A 21,337-nucleotide genomic window follows, 5' to 3' on the forward strand; every position below is an offset into this window, starting at 1 on the left:
ATTCTCTGCTGCTGCTAAGATGTTTCAATTCTATATCCACCACAGAAATAGTGTTATATTTTAAAACATGACACTGCTGTTTTTCAGCTTTTTGCTGTTATGAAACGCAACGTGTGGTGGAGGCGAGTGGAAGAGCTGCTTGAATGGAGGAAAGGATTTTAACTCATTGATAGCAGATGGTTTGGAGTTTCTATATACAGCATTAGACAATGGACAAACAACCTGAAAACTTTTTAGAATAAAGGTCAAGAGTACTTGCAAGTGTCCTTTGGCCCACTTCTTTTTGGCAGTCATGCATTTCATCTGGTAAAGCCTTTGCTATGGCCTAAATGCATGACACCATTGCTGGACAAACTTATACTAGGCTAGTAGGTTGAACAGCTGCGATGGCTGCGCTTCCAATTTTAGCAACGTGTCATATACGATATATCAATCGTTTTGTCCCCTTGCTGTGAATGAGCGGAAAAGGAGTTGAAACTGAGTTTGTCATTTAGTTTGCAAACTACTAAATGTGTGTGTGTGTGTGTGTTTGTGTGTTGATGAGAGCAAGAGATGGATGAACTGTAAGCATAAGCTGCCATTTCTTCACAGGCACTGCTCTCACACGTGTACACAAACGCGCACACACTCGCACGGCCACCCAGACTGCAAGCTATTATCTACGTCTCGCACATTGTTCCACTGCCCCATTAGACTTGCCCACTTGTTTGTTTCATTCGTGATTTAGCGTGCTGGGTAGGCAAGTATTAACATCGCTGTAATGCTTAGTCCACACACTGTGCACGCACACACACCTACACACACACACACACACACACACGTACTGTACACAGACTCCCCAGGTTGGACTAACTCTACTTTGCTCCCCGGGGGGAGTGTAGATGCTGATGTAATGATAGCTGGTAGTAAGGGTGGAGATGTTTGAACAGTGTTTTGTAACACACACACACACACACACACACACACACACACACACACTTTTCAGTTGCTGCCCCTCATCTAGCAACTTCTCCCATGGCAACGACCCTAGTATTACACTGCTTCCATGACAACCCGTAGTGAATCCAGCTTGACCTTCACCAGTGATTCAGTGTCTCTCCATCCACCTCCATTCTCTCCCTCCCTCCATCTCTGTCTCTCCTTTTTTCTCTCTCTCTGTTCAACAGTGCTAACTTCCTTTTTTTTTATATTCTCCTCACTAGCACACATTCTGTTATTCTTTTTTTTTTTTTTTTGTTACCTGTGTGGGTGTCTCATTGCTGCTGTTACACAAGCAGTCAATACATCTACACTAACTGATGTCATACTTCAGGGGACAGTCTGTTCACATGCACCCAAGTTCTGTGTCTATGCTTCCTTCTCTGACTCAGTGGTTTAAGCCAGCAGGCATGTGACTGCTTGTTGCTGTGCTGCAGGTGCAGATCAACTTGAACTCACCTCCCTACAAAGGAACTATTGTTTTCTGTGAGCCAGGGAAACAGGCGTGGTTGGAGTGAGCTGGCAAATACTGATGCACCAATTAAAAGTCTTTGGTTTATTTACTGGTATGAATATGTGTGTTGTGTACTGTATCTGTGCTTAAGCGGGTTGCTTGTTTCTGTGCAGATTAGTGGGCTGGAGCACTGGCTATTGTCATGTCCCTCTAAGCTGATATGTGGGTACCCTCAGCAAACTGGCAGGTCTTACACCAAGTCTCACAGGTTGCATCGTGCCTGCCAAATATTTCTTATATGAAACATTAACATTGCACAACACAAATATCTCTTTTGGTTGAATCGTTAGCTGTTAACTGCCCCTGAGGTTTCCAGTCCAATTTTCTGTTGCTGTTGTTGTGTGATATGATATTGAAGTTACCAAGGTAACTATTTGCATCTCCAGAGTGTGGCTTTTCTTTTTCCTTCTAAGCATTGTGCATGTTGCAGTAATGAAACTGCAAATGACAAGCGAAGATGTCTCTCAAATTAATTTATTCTTTACCTTTCTAGCTTCTTGTAAACATTCGCTTGGCATGCGTGTGTGTGTGTGTGTGTGTGTGTGTGTGTGTGTGTGTGCATGCGTGTGTCTGAAAATACAATAGTGGCTGCTCATTTGTTAAGTGATCAAGCTAGTTGAAGCTGTCCACAGAATGCCAGGGTTTCTAAGCCTGAAGGACTGTGATCAGGGTTGAGTATACGTAAGCTGCTTAGCACACCTGCTGGGAACTGACAGGATGCTTAGGCCTGTTTCTCTACTTCACTGAGGCACAAGATCAGCAGGCAGGTTAGATCATGGGCAACACGCCTTACTGTCTGGCATACAGGAGTTGTAGGGGGTAGCATGTAATGAACGGGGAAAAGAATGGTTTTGATGTTTTTTGGCAGTAATTGGCAGCAGGCATTATTTATGAGTGATTATATTGAGTTTATGTGGCTTTTTCAGAAATTAAACTTTAATGGTTTAACTGTAATGTAATTTTCTAACCCTCATTTCTATTTATAAGCAGTCTATATATATATTTAATAAGTGGTTTCTTGCATAGTATCATGAAGTTGCAGGTAAAAGTCTGAATCGGTGTCAGCAACTGTGACTCATACTTTACTTTTTTGACAGCTCTTTACATCTGCACATATTGTATTTTCGCTCCCTTATATAGTATAAAACAGTTTCTTGCATTGCTGCTTTTATGTCCCCACATTTTATTTTTCCTTTTGCCTTTTTGATCAATAAAAGCTTTCTGTCAGTCACTTCAGTATTGTCTGTCTGGAGCCCTTGGCATTGTACTTACATTCTGTGTGTTGAGACAAAGACCACTCCAAAGCCCTTTGGTGAAGTCTGACGTTTGTTTTTAAAACCACTTCAGCGGAAGTTTTGACTGTACTTACGAGGAATTTTAAGATGTACTCTTACAGGCCAGCTTTCAAAAGATGACACAGCATGGCAGCGTGAAATGAGGCGGAATAACATCTGATGTGCACACTGAAGTGTCGCACGTCATTATGCAGCTCATTTCTTTCACTGTATACAATGTCTACTGTTAGAAAGTGATGTATATATGATTTTGTCTTACTGTCTCGACAAAGTTTCACTTGTTTATGCATGTTATTTGGCAACTCTTATTTATTTATAAGAAAGGGTAGATAAATCAGGAAGAGCACCGGATGAGGCAACTACTCTGAAGCCGCTGTCCAGGACACACACACACTTGTAAAATATGTGTCTACAGTATAGAATGCATAGTACAGGTAGTAAGAGATACACCAGCAGACCTAAGCCGCATGACCTTCGTCTATACCGCGAAGACCTGCAAGAGCACCGACTATACAAAAACTTAAACAGACCATTCTCCTATCTAGGAGAAAGGAAATGAATATGAAAAGGGAGAGAGAGAGAGAGAGACAGGGAAGATGATCCAAACATCTGCGATGAGGCACAGACAGCCAGGAGTTCCCAGGATAGCCTCCAGCTAAGAGTTCAATTAAATCGAATAGATGTGATTAACATCGTTATAATGCTAATACATTCCAATTAAATATTCATAAGTGACAGCAAAATTTGATCTTCCAAAACGCTGACATTTCGGTCGCTGGCCACTTGTTTCAAAAGCCTACTCACTAAAATCAATTGTCATTTGAATTTAATGGAATTATACTTCTTGAATAACTTATTGGATGTGGTCAATATGAAGCTAGAGCTAAGGGGCTTTGGAAATGTTGGTCAAAATAGTGTGTGGGTGTGGGTGTGGGTGTGGGTGTGGGTGAAACATTGCGTGTCTCAGTTTGCTCTACATGTAGGTCTCATGCTGTCTTTCCACCAGGTCTCTATGTATATGTGTCCTTCGCTCAATGTCGCTCTCTGTGTTTCCTTTCTTGACAATGCACTGCATATTCAGAAGAGGCAGCCTGTAGGTATATGAAAATAAAACACTCTTACTAGCTGCATGACCCTACTTCTCTCTACCCTTTTTTTTTTTTAAGTTGATTTCCGTTCCTACTCCATTTTCTTTGGAGACTTTAACCTTTCTTTGAAGTGTTTTTGTTCTAGAAACCACATTGCCTGGTGTTAAGATTAATCAGAGAAAGAAAGGCAATATGTTTGATCTCCATGAGACATCAGCACTGACACGCCTGAAGAACCAGAATTTAATTTTCAGAATTTTGTCTCCTTCAGCTTGTTTTGTTTTTCATATCTTACTTGACGTTATCTGTTGTTGTTTCATATTCTTCAGTTTCTGTTATTACGTGTTCATTGTCCCGTTTACAAGCCACTTGTCCTGTATGTTCTTGTGTCTTGTATTTTTGCATGAACTTTGCACGCGGGGGTCCCTTGTTTCCTCTCTTTTGCTCTTTTTATTTCTTCTATTTGTTTCTTTTCTCTCATGTCCTACGTTTCTCCCTTCTGGTTTTCTGCTGTGCTAATGCTGATGCTGTTGTTCATATGTGTTCTCCCTGTCTCCCTCTTTCTCTGTGTGCAGGGGATGTGCTGTTCCAGATGGCGGAGGTCCACAGACAGATACAAGTGCAGCTAGAGGAGATGGTTGGTATTCTAAGCTCAAAGGTTTTATAGCTGCAAGTTAGAGCACCCTTCAGATCTCAGGGCATGCAAAGGATCTCACAATGTTTTTATGCTTTGTATTACCAACAATCTGAGGAAACCCACATTATGGCAGTAATAATAATTTTAGTTTAGTGGTGTGGCTCTACTCTGCCACGTTCCTAAACAAATCTACACAGCTGTGACACAGATTTGTCTCTGAGCTCTTCCGTCCCTGGGGACAGTGCATGGAGTACACAATACTTGAACTTCCTCATATTGAATAGGCAGAGTGAGCTCATACAAACCAAACTTCTAACACAGGACGTAGACGTCAAGCGAGCTAATTAAACAATATGGCATTTTAGGTACAAGGCCTGTGTTTGTTTGACATATATATCTGCAGTCAATATTATCTGTGTGTCTAATACAGAAGAAGACCTGGGCAGATGTGTTATAATCATATACTGTAGGTGACCATACCTTAGATAAGCTGCCCCTGAAAGATGGATTCACACTTTTGACTTCTAACAATGAATGTCAGAAGAGCATATAATTAAAACATTGTTCAAATGTTGGATTTCATCGCCTAAGGCTGGTCAGTTTACAATCTAGTGGCTAAATATTTGTGCCATATAGCACTGCATCAGAAACACAGTGATCTGAAAACTGAGACAGGCTTCACAGACCAGCAGTGTTGGTTAAACATTTATTCAGTAAATGTGATAATGATAACACAGTCTGTAATAGCTTATTAATATGCTATTAACAAGTTAGCATCGGACATGTTTACATGCTCTCTCTCTCTCTATATATATATATATATGCAGTATATGCATATATAAATAGAGAGAGCTAATGTGCATGCTATATGCAGGGTATGCATAATGGATTTTCACACTGACATAACTACAACTAGCATGTTATTGAATTTATTTTTGCTTTCTCCCCAGCTGAAATCCTTTCACAATGAGCTGCTCTCTGAGCTGGAGAAGAAGGTGGAGCTGGATGCTCGTTATCTGACTGTAAGTATCTGATTGATCCAAAAACCAAAAAACATCCTCGGTGCATTCTGTATTTCATCTGTGTTTAGTGCTGCGATAACAGAAAAGGAGGTGAAATGTGGATACAAATCTATCTCGGAGACAATTACGGGATGCATCTATGAAAGGAGATGCTCTGAAATAACATTTCATGTCTACGCACCTGTCAGGAGTAGACTGATTATAATAAACTCGTCCTGGAGTGGAGTGTGTGGATATGTGTTAGCACTGTGTAGCTGGTCTACATGTGATATCTTTAGAATGAGTGGGCTGCAGCCTGAGTGTAGAGCAGCACTGCTGTGCATTGTTTTGGGGGATTGAATAACGGTGCTATCATTGTATTGAATTGTTGGACCACGTTGGCTTGCAGCTACTCACTCACTCTCACACACACACACACTTTTAATCATTTAGGCTTGTGGTCTCTCGACTTAACAAGGAAAATTATATGTTGTCATCCTGAGTTTAAATTAAAAGCACAAGTATGTACAGTGCACTATGCAGTAGTTTTTGATTCCATACCCATCTTCTATATTTGTCTTAGCCATCTAAATCGACATGGAAAAGAGAGGAAACGTTCAGTGCTGCAAACATTCACACTTCACCATTTCCCTGCTGTTTTAATATCTATTACTTTCAATGAATTCCTTATGAGTTTCCTGCATATCTGCAGCAGTGATAATAGCTGTAATGATATATAATTTTGGGTCTCAGTCTTTGTGAATTAATGATCTAAAAATTTGACTTGGTTCACAAAGAATTAAATGAAAGTGTGCAGTCGTTCTGGACTGAAGCACGTGTGCTACTCCCAGCAGTGCATATATCTGTTCTCTCTTTGTCTCCATCTCTATTTCTTTTTTCTCACCTGGGGTGTTTTAACACTTTGCATAGTTATTAAACTGAGGTCAGATTTTGGAAATGAACTAAAAAAAAAAAAAAAAACTGAAGAGGAGCCTGCCTGGCTTCCTCTTCTTAGCTGTAAGAGACAACAGAGCAGCAGACTCTGTAAGTGACTGTAAGTGGACCAAAGTTCACCTACTGACCTCTGTTTCTAATCAGATTTAAGATTTATTATCTGTCCGTAGAAGTGGTAATGGTGTAGAATTGTGGTCCAGACCCTGGAATCAAGCGCTGTTAATTAGGAGGAGCATTCCAGTCAAATAACATTATCTTGTTTACCCAACATGACCGTTCAAACTAGAAGAGAAACATACTGTACAGTGTATTGGTTCTAGTGCTTAGCCGCAAAGACTAGGAAGGAGTGAAAGGATGATTCATTCATTGTTATTCGGTGACAAAGACAACACCTGTGTGAAGACATGTTTTGCGTGGAGACATACTGAACAAAACATGTCAGAGATGTTTCCAACATTCATGCAAAATGAATCAACAATATAGTAAAGTAAGATCACTAGTTGTGCAGAAGTATCCAATCCAGCTCAGACGAACCGAACTAATACCCAGCCCTGTAATGAAATCCTAATGTGGCGTGTGTCATCGTTTCATGGTTTCCAGTGACAACAACAACAACCTCTTTTCTGCTCCTTTTCAGCCAAACTATACCTAGAGGAATCCTACCTACATCCTCCGTGTCTTACACTATGCAAATGTGTGTGTTGAACCCTCATGCACGAGCTCTCCTCTGCCAATTTTGCCTCGTACTGAAACCACATGAGCTTTGTCACACCAGACACAGTTACTATAGCAACAGAGCTTGTGCAGCCCGGAAACAAAGTTGTTTTTCTCGATAAATAAATAATTAAATAAAGCAAATTAAAAAATATTAAATAAAAAAATTCTGGCCATAAAAGGACTCAGCTGGTTGTGTTGCTTGTTCTACAAATCACACATTTGTTTTTTTTATTTTTTTGTTGTTGTTGTTTTTTGTTTTTTTTTACAGGCACTCACTGATTCTTGTTTTTTTTTTTTCAGAATCAACTTAAAAATGTGCTTGCGATGGGTTATCAGTTTAAGAGACACAATCACAAGCTGTGTTGTTGCGAAATCAAACCTGCGGGACAAGTAACAAGCAAACTGAAGCTGGTTTCTTTAATTAAGAAGATTGCTTTCAGATGTCAAAGCCCTCTTCAACACAAAAAGAGCGGGTTTGACAAACAGTCCCTGTTGACACACAGCAGTATTACTGTATAACTTAAATAAAATGAAGCTGGTTGATTACATATCTATAAAGAAAGTTAGAAGCCAGAGTTCCGTACTGTAGTGAAGCGACTTCCCCGCTTGTTTCTAAAGTCAGTTATTCTAAAAACCTTCATTAATAGGTTGAGGTTATATACTTGACCATCTACATCCCACCAGGTTTCACCTTTTTAATTTGTAGTCCTAATTTTGTCTTTGTGCTCTGCTCATTGCCCCACGTAGGCTGCCCTGAAGAAATACCAGATGGAGCACAAGAGCAAAGGGGAGAGTCTGGAGAAGTGCCAGGCCGAACTAAAGAAGTTGCGCAGGAAGAGCCAGGGCAGCAAGAACCCCTCCAAGTATGGAGAGAAGGAAATGCAGGTGAGCCTCGAGTTGGGTTTTTGCACAAAGCCCAATATTAAATGAGCTGGAGTAAAGACGCCTCACACAACCACCTACTGGTCACTTCAGAATAAAATGTCCTACATTGTTGAAGGGTTACCACAAATCAAGAAAATGAACAAAATAACCAAACAAAACTGAAAACATTAACACTCTCAAGCCAGTACGTTGCACTACTCGACGTAGTTGTAACAGAGTCTTTGTGCATGTGGGTGAGTGTTGGATTAGAAATTTCTGAGTCCTGGTGGAAAAATAATGACTTGATTCTTCATAAAGTAAAGAAAATACACATAACAGCAAGGATGGGGGTGGAGGCGGTGGCGACGAGGTGCCCTGTGTGGGAAGGCAAATAGTGGAGGTTTGATTATAAACTGTATGCACGTGCCAATCTTTAGCACATCTGCAGTTGAACAGCAGGCATCACTCAACATCAGCTCAGCTAAAAATGCATGTTGATCACCTGGAATAAACCTTTAGTGTTAGACATAACATATGTATCCTATACATTTAGTATTCAGATTTTTAGATGCTGCCTGCCATGGTAGGGAACTACAGTGTGTCGGTAAACGAAGAGGTTTCCACCTCTTTATGAAGTCACTATTGTACGCCTTCTCCGTGGTGTCCAGTTTCCAGTTCATTTGTTTAGCCCTGTAACCAGTGTGTACTGTAAAACCTAGAGAAATGACGTAGCAGAAAATGACGACGGTGTGACTGCTGTTCCTTTACTGGAAGCTAAAAGTCTGACTGCCTGGAGGTATGGGCACAGAAATCTCAAGCAAACAGGTCAAGGCTTGCAGAGCAATTACAGAGCTGCTGTTGGTTCTCCTGTGAAGTGTTGGATCGATAGCTGGAACAAAAACATGCTTCTACTAACGCTTAATGGATGGAATTCTTTTGTTCGTGTGGTATGAAAACTTTCCACTTTGCTTCTCAAGTGTAAGAAAACACCTTCTGTGTTTAGAGTTCACACACGCGCACATCCCTATACGCGCATGTATGTCCTGCCTGGGGTGACATGGCAGTGCTGGATTGGTCTGACTGCTGTCATATTGCGTTTGTTCCACTATGTCAGGGATGCCATGTGGAGATGTTACACGAAGTGTCATCAAAGTTGGCAGTTTGTGGTACTGAATAATTAGGCCTGGTTGTAGATATGAGACACAACTGGAAGACCAGTTGTAATCATTATGTCTTCAGGTAGCTGGTGCCAACGTTAACACTGGTGAAAATGGCTAATGGATTAAACAAGGGCCAGAAATGTGTTGGATATTGGAAATACAGAGTAGTAGCATTACTCCGTAATTTGTGCGGCCCCATCTGTGCAGGGGAAATCATCAGGCACTGGACTCAGAATACAGTTGGTTAGCAGGGAAAAGGAAAATCAATCTCCCATTCTCATTTTCAGCCCGCTCACTTTCACTGATCATATCACGGCTGTGGGCGTGCGAGAGAAAAGGCAACTCGATTGTGCCCGAGTCCTCTGGGGACGATGACACACGGACGGAGCCCTGCGCTCCCTCAAGACCCGTGCTGCATAGTGACAACCGCGATAGATGGCAACCATCTCCAGATATAAAGTGCTCAGTTTAATTTGTGCGGACTGACAGTGGAAAGCCATTGAGCAAATACGTAAAACTTATTAATGTGTTCTCAACCTTTTTTTTTTCCCTCCTCCACCACATCTGTGTTATTTCAGCAGGTCAGAGGCTCCAGATTTCCTTTTCTTTTTTTTTTTTTTTCTTTCTCCTCTCTTTTCATTAAAAAGTAAAATATGCCCGAGCTGAGTGTGGCAGCGGACACAGATGGCATTCATTGATCGCCATTTCTATTGCTGTCTTCCCTCCCTCTCTCTGTGTCGCACTCTTCAGTGTTGTCTCTCCCACTTCTCTGTCTGTCTCTTTGTCGGTCTTTCCCTCCAACCTCTGTTCTCTTCTGCCTTCAGACACGTTCACTGTGCCATCTCATCAATGGGTAAAGACCCTGCCAAGATGCTAATAAGCTCATTATGTAGTTCATTGGAGTGGACCAAGGTACCGCATAAAGGGGTTTCATCTAGATAAACTCCTCTGCACTGCACTGACTGTTAATAAGAGCCCAGACAGAGAGAGAGTGTGGATCAGAATTAATGTCACCAGATGTTTGATAAGCTCAGGGTCTCTTGACATAAAAATGAGAAGTGATAGGTTGATAATGTGGATGAACAAACGGATACAGAAGAGGATGTTGTTGATGTGCAAGCGCAGGAGATCGACACCAGCAAACACACACAGCAGATCCGTGCAGGTGCTGTTGGTGCTTTCCATTGCCTGGAGCTCTACAGTATGATTCTTTTTGAATACAAAGAGTGCTGATGATGAGGCAACAGAAGAGCCAACATCAGCAGCTCTTAAATGTGCTGGAAAATGCTTAATCCTCACAGGAATGGAAGGCAGTAGTAGTTGTGAATCTACCTACTCTATGCTTTACCTTTTGAAGGGCCTCCCCAGTAGATGTAACAGGATGCTATAAAAGAACAGGTGATCAGTTAAAGTCTGCACTGATGTGCAGCAGGTTTCATTTACATTCACAACCGTTGCAAAACAAGTTATTTCACCTATAATGTAACCTGAGGTCACTCGTCTATAATAGTGGCTCCTGTCCGCACGGGCTTTTCCCACTGCACTCATTGTCTTGTGTTACTTCGGCGACCTTTTGAATGGTTGGAGAAATGGGCCATGTGGATTTGACAAGAGTGGAGGGCACACTGGTTGAACTGCTCCTGTTAGCTTTGCTTAGAAGTGGTAGAGAGGCCAACAGACTGTGAGTCAGAGGACATAAGAAAAACAAGGATCACTCCACTACAAAGACAGAGTGGGTGGGCTCGGTTGTGATCTTTTTAAATGGTTTGGACTGTATGTGCCTTCCTTGATGTAACCAAAAGACCCATTCGCATGTGTGTATGTGTGTGTCTGCTAGAGATGTCCTCTCCATGACATCATTTTCTCTCCTTTCTCCCTCCTCTCTTTATTGTCTCTCCACATTATAGAGTATGACTCATGCCAAAACAAAATCCCTATCTTCAACTTTTTCATAGGAACGAAAAAAGGCGCTGAGGGGGAAAAAAAAAGAAACTATTTGTCAGCTCCAGTGGCATATCTACAGCATGACTCGCTCCTCCCTTCACAACCTCCCTTACTGAAGCAGTTCTCAGGCCTTTTAACTGGAGGCTGTAAAGAACTAAAGCTACCAAGTGAACCAGTTTCAAAGCACTTAATTTGAGGCATACAGAAAGAACAGAATAAGGTCAACCTGCTCTCAGGAGAAAAATGCCTTCATCATCTTTTCATCCCTCAGTTGCTTGATTTGACAACTTTGTTCAGTGGATTTGTTTAGTGTTGTAGCTGGAACTCTTCCAGTGCTAATGCAAAAAGGCCCTTGCTCAAAATATTAGTGATCAAAATCACTAAGCCGTTTCAAATGTTCCTCCACAGTTGGAATTCCAATGCAGGAGAGCTTTGGAACAAATTGTTGGCAGTGGGGAAGTAGTGTGCTCTGGTGGTTGCTAAATGAAACGCATCCTCCCCTACTGCCAGCTTTATTCGTACACCCAAAAAAAAAAACGTTAATGCGCCATCCTCAAGCAAGTTTCGGGTGTCAATTCAGTGCCAGTAAATATGACGCTCTCCTCTAGGTCAGTATTCGTCAGCAGATGTGATGGTGTTAAACCCATGAAAGCTGGACTTTGTCTACCTACTTTGAGACGGTGCAGTAGCTAAGTCTCCTCTCTGCAAACATGCAAACTATGCTGTTCCTGATGTGTGTGTGCACATGCTCACAACGCCTAAATGTCATTTGCTCCCTCCAAATGAGACTCCCTGTAGCTTCTCACTCCCTCTCTCTCTCTCTCTCTCTCTCCGTCTCACCCCTCCACCGTTACTTACTGTACTTTCATACACACATTAACACACCTGCTATTTGTTAGTGTTTGACATGTAAAATTGATTAGTGGGATTATGTGAACGGTTCCTCCTCCACGCCGCAGGATCTTCGGTCATAATTGCCTCGCCTCGGTAGCACTCAGCAGGGCAAAAATCTGGCCGGAGAAAGTTACCGAGTGAGTCGCTCTCCTTGCACTATTACAGCCAAGGTGCACTCAACCCCTAATTGCTCCAGTGGAGCTATGCGGTGATTGACACTACAAAACTGTGCTGTATTGAGCAGTTCCTGGGTGTGAATATGAACCAGCATGTTATTAAAAAATAGTACTTATATGGTAGCCAGTTGCTCAGTTCCTTCCCTTTTGAGATCTTCTGTCTTTAAGTGATGACGACTAAACGTGACTGCGGCTTTTTTTCCTGTATTTCCTGCTGTGTAGTATATCGAAAATGTCTTTCCCACTGTCTCAAAAACAATTAGGTAAATTAGATGAAGTAAAAAAAAGTGTTCTCATTTGCAAATTGCGCTTACATCTTTGTCTCATTATGTGTTCCCCTTCAGTTTGTGGAGACCATCAGCAGTAAGCAGACTGAGCTGGACACCTTTATTGCTGAGGGATACAAGACAGCCTTGTCTGAGGAGCGTCGCAGGTACTGTTTCCTTGTGGACCGGCAGTGTGCCGTGGCCAAGAACAGCAGTGCCTACCATGGCAAGGTAAGTCCAAGTGTCACGTGAACAAGAAGAAGGAAAAAAAATACAATTATATATCAAAGAAAGATCATTAGATACATGAATGTCATAGAACTAGAATACATACAGTAGATAATAATATTATTATTTTTATATGCCCATGGCTGAATAAGCAAAATTCTTAAAATCTGTAGGTGTTGATTGATCCATCTGTTAATAAATCAGTCATACTACAGCCCATAATTACCACTGGGATAATAATGGTTTTATTATAGTAGTTTCTAATAGTAGTGCCACATTTTGGTTTAGGTATTTAGCATTTATTTGGCTTTGCTAAGCTGACAATATGCACATCATTTATTATTCATGAAATAAATACTGGAGAATTCTAAATACCAGAAGAAACATATATTGCAGTTTGGTTGCACAGCTCATATTTTTTTTATGTTGTTTATGTTTGTGTTTCTTGTCAAAAGTAACCAAGAAAGGAGACATTAACATTATGGCTTGATAAAATCAAACCATGTCCTTTGCTGCAGTACACTGCTGCCTCATAGACCTAGCATGACATGGTGCCCAGATGTTGATCCTGTATTTCCCACGTTTGCTTGACATGTAATGCATAAATGGGCAGTGTCCCTGTCGAAGGGACAAAATGGTCAATGGGCAATGACCAAGTCCGGTATCTTTGTCGAGATAAAATGTCTGCATAAAACAAATGGCCAACCAGACATCTGCATTTCATAAACCAGAGCTGGATCCATTCCTGCGTCTGTATTGTCTGTATGGATTCTACCTTGTTCGACTTCTGTTAAAACACTCGTCTCCCCTCCAAGTGATATTTAAAGGCTGTGGTTTTGATTGTCTCTGTAATGTTTCATCCACTTTTCTTTGTCAGTTTCGAGAACGTCTCTTTTTGTCGTTGTGTTAACTCCAACCAATTACTCCCCGTCTGTCAGCTTTGCTTCATTTGAAACCAACCTGCTTTAGATCATTGGTTAGCATTACGACTGTCGACTGAGCCTAGCTGACAGGCATATCTGAAGCTGTAATCCATCATTGCACTTATTGCAACTTCGGGTGTCTGGCCGCCTTTTTGTGGGGAGCTTCTTCGCTTGTTTAATACATCAAAATAATTTAAAAGGAAAACGCATCGAAATGCCAAACCTAGATCACAATTGATTAAAACCAGTGTTCAGTGCAATGAGCAGGACAAGAGTTACAAAGCAAATCATTTCTCACCCACATTGTTTACAATAGTCATGAGGGGATTTTAGAACACCTCATGGTTATTTTCACGTTGCTGCTGACATTTCAAGCAAAGAATCCTTTGACAGGAAATCAGATTTAGGAAACAAGAAAGCTCTTCTGAGCATAATTAAGTCAATTTTATTTATCATTTAAAACCTACAGTGTGTGTGTGTATGTGTGTGTGTGTGTGTGTGTGTGTATGTGTGTGTGAGCTACTGGATGGATAGACTCTATGCCTATCTATTACAGAAGAATTTGATATTCTTGCGTAATGAAGTACATCAGTCTCCTGGGATTACGGGTGGGTGTGAACTGCCAGCCTGAAGATACAGTTGGGAGACGAGTGTGTGTGTGTGCGTGTGCATGTACATATGGACTGTACAGCTTCTTTTTTCAACATGTAGTCTAGTCATTAATCAGGTTGGGGGTGTGTGGGAAGAGTTCACCTTCAGCAAAGAAGAAGAACCCTCTTTCAGTGAGTCCCTTGTGTGTGTGTGTGTGTGTGTGTGTGTGTGTGTGTGTGTGTGTGTGTGTGTGTGTGTGTGTGTGTGTGTGTGTGTGTGTGTGTGTGTGTGTGTGTGTGTGTCTCAGATAAAGAGAGAGAGAGAGAGAGAGAGAGAGCAGGCGAGGGAAGGGGATACAAATACAGAAGAACCACTCTGTCTGTGGTCCTCTGTGTTTCCCCCATATCCATAAACAACGTGTGCATTTCTGTCCATTAAACTCTGTTCCTGTAGTTGTCGAGTGAACAGCTTCAGTATGTCCACAGGCTGTGAGATGCAGTGGGCAGCTTGGTTATATGCTATTCTGTCGTGGATCACCCACGCAGCACATTATCATAGCTGTGCAAAGGGCACTGGTCAAGGATACACAGTGAGGAAAAATCTTTGAGGGCTGAATGTTTTTTAGAGACTAGGTAGGAAATTGAAGGTTTAGCAAAGAAATTGCTTATCTGAACTTTATTTTTTCTTCTGCGGTCATATTCCAGCCACAACGACATCTTTCGTCAGCTTTTCTTCTTTTTTTGTAAATGTCTAATCTTTTCTTTCTTCCTTTCAGGGTAAAGACCTTCTGACCCAGAAGATTCCAGTGTGGCAACAGGCTTGTTCAGACCCCAACAAGCTGCCGGAGAGAGCCATGCTTCTGGCCCAGCAGATGGGCTCCGCCGCCCTCGGCGGCACAAGCCCCCTGCACACCTCCAAATCCAACCTGGTCATCTCAGACCCCATCCCTGGAGCCCAGCCTCTTCCTGTTCCCCCAGAGCTGGCTGTCTTCATGGGTAGTGGCCTTGGACACTCAGCGGTGAGTTTAAAATATGTCGTAATTTTTCTGCTCTGTTTCAGTGCCACGTGATTATTAGGCAAACTACCTGAGGCTTCCTTGAAGCCAGATGTAATACTTAAGTTTTTATTTTCTGTCTACTGAATAGTATTGTGAGCTTTGGATATAATATCACTGGTGTTATTTCAGAGAGAAACTCATTTAGCTGATTTTTTTTTTTAACCTTGATGGAATTAACCACTGTGTCCTAATGTCAGCCCGTCCACCATTAGCCCTCCATAATGAAGGAAACCACACAAGCATCTCTCTAGTCTCATTTTAAAGCTGGCACTGCAGCTAATGAACTGTTTAGAGTCTACATTTCAAGCTGGGTAGCAGCTGACAGACTAGACTTAGATGAACTAGTTTTTCTCTTTTCTTCAAAGTCAACTACAAAGTTATAATTTATCAAGATGAATTTTTATCGAGTTTAATTAAACATGAATGCAGCTGATCTTTAATCAGAAAGTATCATCAGTTCCGCTTAATCTAAATATTTCATGAAGTTGTGTGTGCACTTTTTTAATCCAGAGGCTCATGGGCCCTGATGGTATGTCCATGGTCAATGGGACAACGGGAGTCCATGGCGAGGACTACTGGACAGATGGGGGGACTATGTCAGTGTCCCAAGTTAGACCTTCATCCCCTCAGACCCAGGCGCATGGCCAGTCCCAGGCTCAGCCCCAGAGACAGGTCAGCGATGTATACTCCAACACCCTCCCCGTGCGTAGGCCTGCCCCCGCCAAGAATAAGAACCCCGTGGGTAAGACATCAAAACCCTGCTGGAATTTAATCAGCAACAGCATCAAAAAAAAAAAAAAAAAAATACTAACAGCATGTTTAGTTGAGCATCAGAATCTGTACTCTCATCTCTCTTACAGTTATATTGTGGAGCTTCATTATATAAATAGTTGCAGTCGCATTAAGACTGATACAATGTGGGCTAACGGGTTGGGAAGGTTGAGAACCACTGCTCTTTATTGTTCAAGAATTTCTTGCATAGTGCTGTTAGCAACAATGTTTGTGAGAACTTTTGGCATAACATAATGTGCCAGTCATCTCAATTACAGCCTGGAAGTCAAATATGCTTCTTTGAAAATGCTACAGTATCTCTAAAAACTGTCTCCCTATTCAGGAGAGACACGGACCCTGCCCAGGTCTAGTTCCATGGCAGCAGGTTTGGAAAAGAATGGACGCTCCCGTGTTCAGGCCATATTCTCCCACGCCGCCGGTGACAACAGCACCCTGCTCAGTTTCTCCGAGGGAGATGTCATCACTCTCCTAGTGCCTGAAGCCCGCGATGGTTGGCACTATGGGGAGAATGAGAAGAACAAGATGTACATAACATATTCATTTATTCTATTTTGCCTGAACCCTCACTGTGGCACTGAATAAATATTGTCATTGAGCTAGAGCGAAAGTGAATTTAACAAGGTCTTCACTTTTCTCAGGCGTGGTTGGTTCCCATTCTCGTACACACGTGTGCTACCTGACAGCGACAGTGAGAAGCTCAGAGTGAAGTATGATGCTTTTTTAAATTTATTTTTATAAACAGTGTTTCAGCGTGTCGACCCTGGATGAGTTCAACTCTGAGACCTTTCTTTTCTTACCTTTTACAGCTTGCACCATGGGAAAAGTAGCAGCACAGGGAACTTGTTGGAGAATGACGGATCACTGCCCACACCTGACTATGGCCTGACTGCCCGACTCCTGGCACAGAGCCTAGCACAGACCCGCCCACGCCCCTACAGCATGGCAGGCTTTGGCACACAGGTGGGTCCAACTTACCATGTGTCGTTCATGTGCAGAATACAGATTCTACTCCTGTTAAACTTGCTTAGTTAATTTGTATCTCCCAGCTGGTTTAGTCCAATGTTGCATAATTGGATATGAGTAATCAGCAGTAACTGATCGGGGGGCCTTTTGCTCAGTGTCTGCTGCCACCTAGTGTTACTATCTAAGTACAGCAGGAACTTCAATCCTGGCTATATAAGCACAAAAACTAAAGAATATAACCTTTATCATTTCAGCCTGCTATTGAGGATTACGATGGCCGTTTTGCCACAAGGTAAGTGCTTTTTGTTGCCCTGCCTTCTAAGTAATGACTGATACTGTATGACGGCGACTGTTATCTAAACTGTTTACCTTGGACAGTTCAGTGCTGGGCTTTTTTTTTTTGTTTGTTTGTTTTGTTTATATAAAGAAAACAACATTAGAACCATTCATTTCAAATAAATTGCATTTAACCTGAGCCATTATATGTGCATGCTGGAACAATCAAGACACAGCAAGACTATACATTTTCAGTAAATGGTGGTTTTCTCACAGCCATCTTGACTAAGATGGCTATTGACTGACTAGCTGTCCAAAATAAAAGAGAGATTCAATTTACAGTGAGAAGAAGAGAGAGAAATGCAGCAAATCCTGACATAGTACAATGTGGAATAAGATTTTTATCTTATGCTTAATCGCTTATACTAGTTTTTTTTCAATAGACAATTTCTTTCAGGACTTATGAGGACTATAGTAAAGCTGAAGCGATATGTCTAATTTTGCTCTTGTGTTCAAGTCGCCAGTATGTGCAGTGTTTCCTTTGAATTTTTTTGTCTCTTTCTCCTATCCTCTTTGCTCTTGCTTACTTTACTTTTTGAAAGACTCTTTAATTAACGCAGTTTACCGCAATCTGTGTTTCAGTTTTTAGTCACAGTGCACTGGCCCAGCGTATTTTAACTGTAATCATGGCAAGTTCTGACTCACCAGGCTTGTGTGAGATTAGGGTCAGGAGAAATGCTGTGCGTGTTTCTATTCAATCAGGGAGTACATCTTTGTGTACGTGTATATAAATGTGTGTGTGTGCGTGTGTGAGAGAGAGAGAAAGAAATGGCCTCCAGTTGCCGTGCTCTCCTTTTGGTATTTGGTGGAGTACATGTTGTGACAGTACACATCATGCTGAACTCATCTCAGTCATCACTGCTCGTCAGTCTTTGGGGCTTTGGGCGCCAGTGTCAAGCTGTTCTGCATCCTCTTGTCTGCTCTGAGTATGTGTTTTCTGTATCAGTATTTTTGAGACAACACTGTCCTGCAGGGTGTATTCACCCCAACAGACTAATCTAAAATGACATCCCTCCAGCTAAGGAGATGACTTGGTGATTTTCTCATCAACAGTAACTTGTCGATTGTGTCTGCTTTTCAGCGACCGGTCCAGGCAAACATTCACTGAAATGGTTTAATATTAGCAGCAATAGCCAACCAGCGAGCATAAAAAAGTGTTGATGAGGGAATTGGAAGTCCAATCTTCCTTATCCCGGCAGGTGTGTTTGGAGTGTAGCTGTAGGTGGGGCAAATTAGATCTCCTGATCCCACCTACACTTCTAAACGACTCTGCCGTCTTGTGCCTGTCTTGTCTTTCTCCATTTCTCTCTGAGTGTGTCCGACCTGGCAAGCTTCCTTCTCTCTTTGTTCCACAGTGACAGTCCTGATGGCAAATTGATTTCGACTGTGTGAGAACAGACATACAGACAGACACAGACAGCTCCGGATAGCACAGGGGCCTCTTCCTCCCCATCTTTCCCTCTTCTTAGCCTCCCTCCTGTCCACTTGTCTCCACCTCTCCTCCTCCTCTTCCTCCACCTCCTGCCTTCACACACACCCCTTCTCCAAGTGGAAGAGGCCAGTTTCATCCCTCCTTTCTGTCCTCTCTTCCTCCCCGGGTCCCTTCTTTCCTCCTTCCGTCCATCCTGGGTGCTGCTGCTGGTGGTGTCGGTGTGGACAGTAGCGGTTGGTGGGTGGAGGATTGCGTTGAGCGAGAGAGCCAGAGCGGGGCCTACCTGCTCGGCATGCAGCGATATGGACTCTGAGTACTCTGATCTCTGATCATAGTCCACCATCATGGACTGATCTCTCAAGAGACTGCCTTTGCTATTGCTTGTCTATCATGCATGTACATGGTTGTGTCATTTTGTCAAACTAAAGGACATGTTCATGTACTGTACAAGTGCCAAAAGACTTTAATGTCGTTATACTAAAGCCACTGGCTGAATGGCCTTTTTTTTAAGCACACGTGGGCCCATGTTATCAAGTTCCCACCCAACACATATGCTCAAAGGCTTTGTTCAAAAAAAGGCTGTGCAGCATACTACTATGTTTCTGTTCTGAAAGATCCTGTAGGTCGCGCTGTGCTTCCTTGTGTCAGTGCTAGACTTGATTTTTTTTTTTTTTTTTTTTTTTTCCAGAGGGTGTGTGTCAAATGGTAATTGCATACAGTATATGTTTTTTTTTTCTCAATTAAGCACAACTTTATGTGCGATGAAGCTAACTTTAAAACTTAGCTTCAAGAATATACAGTATTTAACTATCTATATATATATATATTTAAATTGTTTCCATCAATCCTGCCAAATTGCACTGTATTATGATCATTGCAAAGACATGTTTTCATACAAATTTTCAGATTATCTTTCTACTCTCAGCCCCACAGAAAACTTTATTTTTGCCATTCTTGGCTAAACGTACTGCCAGAATTGTCGGTTAAAATAAAATGCCTCATGCCAGTAACTTTCAGTTTGGTCTCTTTTCTGAAGATACAGTGAGCTTGGAGGGGTCTTTGCTCTTTTGTTGAGTTTTCTCCAATAATAATAAAAAAAGAAGCTGTGAATTAGTTTTAGGTTCAACGACAACCATGGCTTTTGCAGCTCTCAGTGTTATTTATGATTGTATTCCCTGAGTGGCTATGTAGTTTGGTCTTTTCTTTTAAAAAAATACTTAATGTCCTTGTAAAAACGAAATATTTGCAGAAACATTGAGAAACTGGTTAGTTAAAGTGTTTACTTTATGCATGCTGTGGAGGGAAACCAGAAAATGTCATACTAAAAAAAAAAAAGACCTTGAATGTATGGTGACTTTTTACAAAGGTATTCTAAATAAAACATCTATATATTAATAAACAGTCTGGTCTGACAAGAAATCTGTTCTGTCAGTGACAGTCATAGTCTCAGTTTTGTTGAATATTTTTCATGTTTCAACACTACGGCTCAGAACTGATTGTTTGTTTGTTTGTTTTTTACCTTAAATGTTCAAATTAGTTCCCCCTTTTCCTTTACTTGTTTCATTTCGAGCCACACCTGTGTCCTCGGGCATGCATCCTTAACCCTCCTCCAGTAACAACCGTATCATCTGTGCGGTGCTCTTTGTCACTGTGGAAAAAAGTGTGTGTGTGTGTGTGTGTGTGTGTGGTGTAGAGTACGCTTATTGTGAGTATCTGCCTGCCTGCTTACCTTTTGTATTTCGTTTTGGGATGCATCTTGCACATTTTTTTGGCTTGGGTTTGAGTTTTGTGTTTGGGTTATAGAACACCTGCCTGTTGATTGCATTGCATAGTAACATGTACAGTATGTTCACTAAACAGAGCTGCAGACACATAGTTAAGGATTCGAGATGGAGCACACAGTACCGTACTACCGTAGGCATGTTGAGCATGAAATGTGTACTTCTGTTTTCCATCTCTCATTTCGGTTACAGTTATTATTATCAACCTACTGTATGTTCATCTTGCATCAAACTAACCAGCAGTGTCTTTACAAAATGTGACCCATGCATGATCTGAGAGATGAGCCATTCAAACCCAAAGGTTCTCTTTACCTTCCAGTTTGGGTCCAGAATTGTCCCGGTTCTGAGGGAACAGGACATCCGTAAGTCACCAGCCTCCATTGCCTTTCAGCCAACCAATTACTTTTCTTTACCTTTTCCCTATTACTGCGTGGTTTTCTCTGCTGTCATTGGCTGTCTGGCTGCGGTAGGATGCTGGGAACCACTGGTCTTTTCTGTCCTTTGGCCTCCATGGATGCAGCACCATATGGTTCTGCCAGTCCAACCGGCCTTTGGTTGTAAAAGAGTTACGGATGATATGTTTCTGTGTCTAACACAGTATCATACAGAGAAGACACTAACTCTGCATGCATGCCTATTGCAAAGCTGTTTTCCTCTTTTTTATTTTATTATTTCATTGGCGTTCTCTCACTACATGCTTGCTAAAACTCACAATAGATACCACAAATTACTCTAAGAAGCAAAAC

General features: G+C 41.8%; 1 protein-coding gene across 2 annotated transcripts in view; it reads left to right on the forward strand.

The window, feature by feature from the left end:
• baiap2a (BAR/IMD domain containing adaptor protein 2a) overlaps positions 1 to 21,337 on the forward strand; it is a 44,254-nt gene that overhangs the window by 21,263 nt on the left and 1,654 nt on the right. The window contains exons 4-14 of one of the 2 annotated variants that reach the window (XM_026374039.1): positions 4,451 to 4,512; positions 5,463 to 5,534; positions 7,932 to 8,069; positions 12,567 to 12,719; positions 15,006 to 15,248; positions 15,798 to 16,029; positions 16,402 to 16,603; positions 16,718 to 16,786; positions 16,886 to 17,039; positions 17,297 to 17,334; positions 20,911 to 20,953. In XM_026374039.1, the coding sequence (XP_026229824.1) occupies positions 4,451 to 4,512; positions 5,463 to 5,534; positions 7,932 to 8,069; positions 12,567 to 12,719; positions 15,006 to 15,248; positions 15,798 to 16,029; positions 16,402 to 16,603; positions 16,718 to 16,786; positions 16,886 to 17,039; positions 17,297 to 17,334; positions 20,911 to 20,938 (1,391 nt within the window). In that variant the 3' untranslated portion in view covers positions 20,939 to 20,953. The remainder of the gene's footprint in view (positions 1 to 4,450; positions 4,513 to 5,462; positions 5,535 to 7,931; positions 8,070 to 12,566; positions 12,720 to 15,005; positions 15,249 to 15,797; positions 16,030 to 16,401; positions 16,604 to 16,717; positions 16,787 to 16,885; positions 17,040 to 17,296; positions 17,335 to 20,910; positions 20,954 to 21,337) is intronic. The other variant, XM_026373954.1, reaches the window with a different exon arrangement.

The sequence above is a fragment of the Anabas testudineus genome, chromosome 8 (genome assembly GCF_900324465.2).
Source record: "Anabas testudineus chromosome 8, fAnaTes1.2, whole genome shotgun sequence".
NCBI classification, from domain to species: domain Eukaryota; kingdom Metazoa; phylum Chordata; class Actinopteri; order Anabantiformes; family Anabantidae; genus Anabas; species Anabas testudineus.